At 39.3% G+C, this 5,026-nt stretch overlaps 1 protein-coding gene across 1 annotated transcript in view; it reads left to right on the plus strand.

Annotated features, from left to right (window-relative positions):
- The window catches only part of rab5c (RAB5C, member RAS oncogene family), a 12,952-nt gene extending 8,524 nt beyond the window's left edge, over positions 1 to 4,428 (plus strand). Inside the window, exons 3-6 of the mRNA XM_020607425.1 lie at positions 1,547 to 1,698; positions 1,932 to 2,068; positions 2,198 to 2,271; positions 2,941 to 4,428. Coding sequence (XP_020463081.1) covers positions 1,547 to 1,698; positions 1,932 to 2,068; positions 2,198 to 2,271; positions 2,941 to 3,068 — 491 coding nt within the window. The 3' untranslated portion in view covers positions 3,069 to 4,428. The remainder of the gene's footprint in view (positions 1 to 1,546; positions 1,699 to 1,931; positions 2,069 to 2,197; positions 2,272 to 2,940) is intronic.
- Positions 4,429 to 5,026: the final 598 nt, after the last annotated feature.

Raw genomic sequence — 5,026 nt, forward strand, 5'->3', positions numbered from 1 at the left:
CGGCATTCAGCATCATCATTCCGGACATCTTCCTCTCTAAACTGACCTGGCTCACTGTGCCTGACCCCACCTGTCAGTGGATCTCCAGCTTTCTGACAGATGGGAAGCAGCAGGTGAGGCTGGGGAAAACCACATCCAGCACCCAGACTATCAGCACAGGTGCCCCCCCCAGGGATGTGTGCCGTCCCCGCTGCAGTTCTCCCTGTACACAAATGGCTGCACCTCAGGGGATCCCTCTGTCAGACTACTGAGGTTCACAGACAACGGTCATTGGTCTCATCCATGATGGGGATGAATGGGGACTGATGAGACTAAAATTGAGCTTTTTTGTTTTTAGAAACAAAGTGAGGCCTTCAAAGAAAACACTGCCCCTACAGTCAAACACGCTGGAGGTTCACTGATGTTTTGGGGTCGCTTTGCTGCTTCATCCACTGGATGTCTTGACTGTGTGGATGGCATTATGAAATGTGAAGACTACCAATGAATTCTGGGGCACATTATAAGGCCCAGTGTCAGAACGTTGAGTCTTCGTCAGGGGTCATGGGTCTTACAGCAGGACAATGACCCAAAGCAGGCTTCAAAAAAGCCAGATCTAAACCCCATAGAGCACCTGTGGAGAGATCTCAAAACAGCAGTTAGGAGAAGTAACTCTTCAAATCTGAGAGATTTGGAGCAGTTGGCAAAACAAGAGTGGTCCAAAAACTCCAGTAGAGAGGTAGAAGAAACTCACTGATGGTTACAGGAAGTAACTGATTTCAGTTATTTTGTCCAAAGGGTGTGCTACCTAATATTAAGTTGAGGGTGTCAATAATTTTGTGCAGTCCATTTTTGGAGTTTTATGTGGAATGGATCAGATTTGGCTTTTATTTTTCTCTTTCTGCTTTTTTTGTGTTGTTCCAATACAAAGAAAAGAAATCAACATGAGATTACCAAACAATTTGTGATTGATTGCAACATTTTTCTGGGGAAAGTGATGCATTATCTGACAAAAATGCAGGGGTGCCAATATTTTTGTCTATGACTAGCATTTATTTTCCTCATTCATTACTTTGCTGATTATTTATTAATCACTTCATGTACACAATGTAAAAAGACTATTTTCTTTTAATTTGGCCCAGTGCTTCTTTTTCAAGTGTCTAATGAAGCTTAGGAGTGTAGAGACAGGATGTTTAGTGCTTACATTAACCAAAGACTCAAAAGGAGTCAGCATCTTTTATTTCTACTCAGCTGTGGTCACCTGCATGCCTGGTCAATGATTACTAAGCTTGTATGTGCTCTGATTGTGAGATCAGTTTCCTCTGTCATGTGACAGCTGACTGAGTAAGCAAGATGAGCACAGTTGGGCCTTAATGTAGCATCATACCTCCTCCAATTGAATTTAAATTTCTTTCTTTTTTTTTTTTTTTTTTTTGAATGTCAGTAACTGATTTTATTACTTGTTTCACCTTAGCCAAAAGTTCAACACTGGAAATAACAAGACTGTTATTTTCTGCTCTCTACAACAATCCTCTCAGACAAAAGTTTCATGTTTTTCTTTTCTTTCCAGCTGCCTTCCTCACACAGACAGTATGTTTGGATGATACAACAGTCAAGTTTGAGATCTGGGACACTGCAGGACAAGAACGGTATCATAGCTTGGCACCCATGTACTACAGAGGAGCTCAGGCCGCCATTGTGGTCTACGATATCACCAATGCAGTAAGTTGCACGGAGTGTGATGACATCAGCCAAGACACTCAAAGGTCTTATGTCATTTGTTTGCTAACCCTTGTTGTGCAGCCCATGTTGATCATTGCTTAATTCAGCTGACAGCTACAGACCTTTGTTCTATTAACTTTTAGTCGAATGTAACATTTAAAACTTGCATCTGTGATTCAAAGCTCATGATTGAGATAATGCACATTGTATTTTTTTTTTAATTTATTTTAAAGGATACATTCACACGTGCAAAGAACTGGGTGAAGGAGCTTCAGCGACAAGCCAGCCCAAATATTGTTATTGCACTGGCAGGGAACAAAGCTGACCTGGCCAACAAGAGAACTGTAGATTTCCAGGTAAAAAGGAGGATGTACATTCTGACATCGAAGCTTATAGTTTAATTAAATTCTTGAATAATATAAGATGCCAAATTACTCACGCACACATACACACAGGTGTGTGTGTGTGTGTGTGTGTGTGTGTATGTTCGGGGGGTTAGGTACAACAGTTTACTCTTCATGGAGACTTCAGCCAAGACTGCTATGAATGTGAATGAGAGTTTTATGGCTATAGGTAAGTGATCCTCAGCACTGACAAGGACATATTATACTGTCATGTAGAGCTACAGTAATTAGTTGATCCAATGAAAGTAAATCAGCAGCTGAATAACTCTTACCAATTGTTTTTATTACATTAATTTGTGGGTTATTGGCTTGATTAATCATCTTGATTATAAAATGTCAGTAAACAGAGAAAATGCCATATATAATTTCTCAGAGCTTGAGTTGTTCTCATCAGAATCGTTATTTTGTTCAGCCGTTAGTCCAAAACACAAAAACAAATTATTTTGCTATCATATAACTAAGAAAGCAACAAATCCACACATTTTACAAACTGGAACCAGAGAATATTATTCAGACAAAACCATTTTTTCCTGACACATTGAGCTAGCTGATCTAACCAGGCCTCAGTTTTGATCAAGTCGATCAGATATTAGTCAGTTGTCAAACAATGTCCAGTAGCCGTGCAGAACAAGACATTTGGTGACGTCACCTTGGGCTCCAGACGGTTGTGATTTTTATTTGTTTATTTTTTACCCCCACAGTTTTCTGGTGTTTTATAGACAGAACTACTGAAAGAAATAGCAGAATAATCAATAACATAAATAATAATCTTTTGCAACCTTACTGTCATGTTACCACAGTGCAGAAATTAATTCCATTTACTCTTACACCACATTAGCCAAGAAGCTTCCTAAGAACGAGCCTCAGGGTGGAACAGCTGCCGGAGGACAAGCCCGAAGCGGCGTGAACCTGCACGAAGCAGCCCCACAAGGTAGAAGTGGCCAGTGCTGTGGGGGCGGAAACTAACTAAAACAACGAGTCAGCTGATCCAGCCAGTCTACAGCTTTGATCAACCCCACCAGATATTAGCCAGATGTCAAACAATGTCCCATTGGTCCAACCAAACTAAACCGTGGTTGGACCAACTACCCTACAAGAAACACAGCACCAGTTAGCTGTTTGGCAAATGAGAGTCCACTGGCCAGTCAACTGCCAGACCCCACTGATGGTTCCAACTAATGAAGCAACCAAGAAATCAACTCACAGGCTTAGTCACAGAATCATGTTTTAACCCCAGGACTTGCCAGTCCGTGATCTCTCTGATAATGGGCACCTGACATCATCTTAGGGGGAAAAAATGTCCCACTCACGGAAGATGGAAATAAAAGATCAGTCATTACCGATGGCACTTACTAGGGCCATTGTGCTTGTTTTTGTTTCTGTATTTGTGTAGAGGGGAAAAAATTAATGCAGCAGGAAGTAATATAAATACACTCTCTGGCCCCGTCCTTTCTCTTCTGCTTTCCCTCATATCCTAAATTTCTAAAGTATTTCCATAATGGTTTCACGACACTGATAAACCTTCAGTCCAAATGCATGCAGCAGTCCTGCACTTTTCTGTTTTATCCCGGTCAGCTCCCTGGAAAAGAGACGCTTTGCAACAAGAGGATGAGAACAGACAGATATTTCCTTCTTCACAGAGTTGTGGAGAGTGAATTATGACATTATTATTGTTATCACTTGTATTACGGCTTCAACCTCTTGACTGTTAAGTATAATTTTAAAGCCTTGACGTAAGGTTTTACAACCATCCCTCCATATTATCAAACCATATACAGTGAGTAGTCCTTTATTAACATTGTCACCGTTATTAGGTAATTTTAGCATTAATGTACTGTTTTTGAATCATCAGTGTACAATGACTAATACAAAAAGCAGGATTTGTTTTTTTGACCAAAATCACAACTGTGTATTGAAAACATTGCTGTATTTGTATCTGACCTTACCTTTGAAGTTTATAATCAGTGGATATTGTCAAAACAGTATCTTCCCAATCTTTACATGTTCTGTCAACATTAATTATTTAGTGATGGATTTTTTTTGTTTTTGTTTTTTCCCCTGGAGATTTATGGTATTAAATGCACTAGTTTTGTCTTTGTGAATTGAGATGTTCTCTTTAGCTTCCTTTCCTGTTTCTTTTGTCACTTTTTCATATCAGGGAGGGTTTGCTTTCAACTGTTGTCATCCTGTTATGGAATCAACAACTAGCACAATACCTGCACAGCTGCCACTGCTCTCAGGTGGGAGCTGATGAGAAAGGTGGAGTCATGATTACAGAAGAAAGAGGAAAAAAAATGTAATTTTATGAATAAAAAAGGAGAAGGTATCTTTTGTATGCCTGCTTAATTCAATCATAAATCACCTTTAATAGTCATTCAGGTTTAGTTTTGTTAATAACATATACCAGTTAAACCTGTCTTATTTTTAAGCCAGCTTTAGTACGTCAGCAGTGACTGACAAAGTATGAAGTTAGTTCAGTGTGCTACGACTTGGCCTTATTGATGTTCCTCCTCTTGGTGTTTAGTTTGCCAGGCCTCCTTTTACTTGACAAAACTTTAAAACCTGCTGGAGTCAGTTTACTGGAAGATGGGGTGTAAATTTCTGTAACTTCCTTAAAAATGTAACATTTTTAACAGATTACTGCAAAATGTCAGGAAGTCTTAAATTAAGGCTGAACACTGGTGCATGTGTCTTGTTTTCTTTTGTGCATGTAACTTAAACTTACTGAAGACGTTTTTACTTGTTGAATGGGGGAAAGGGATGAATATATTTTAGTAAAATTTATTTTGTCTAAAGTTAAAAGTTAACCAAATTCTCAACAACCTAATGGAAACATTTAGAACGTATAAAATGCATTTGACTTAATACCGGTCTAAAAACTACATTAACCATAACTGACACCACAGGAGAGCGGTGTTGCCTTC

This window comes from Monopterus albus, unplaced genomic scaffold (assembly GCF_001952655.1).
Source record: "Monopterus albus unplaced genomic scaffold, M_albus_1.0 scaffold85.1, whole genome shotgun sequence".
In the NCBI taxonomy this organism is placed as follows: Eukaryota; Metazoa; Chordata; class Actinopteri; order Synbranchiformes; family Synbranchidae; genus Monopterus; species Monopterus albus.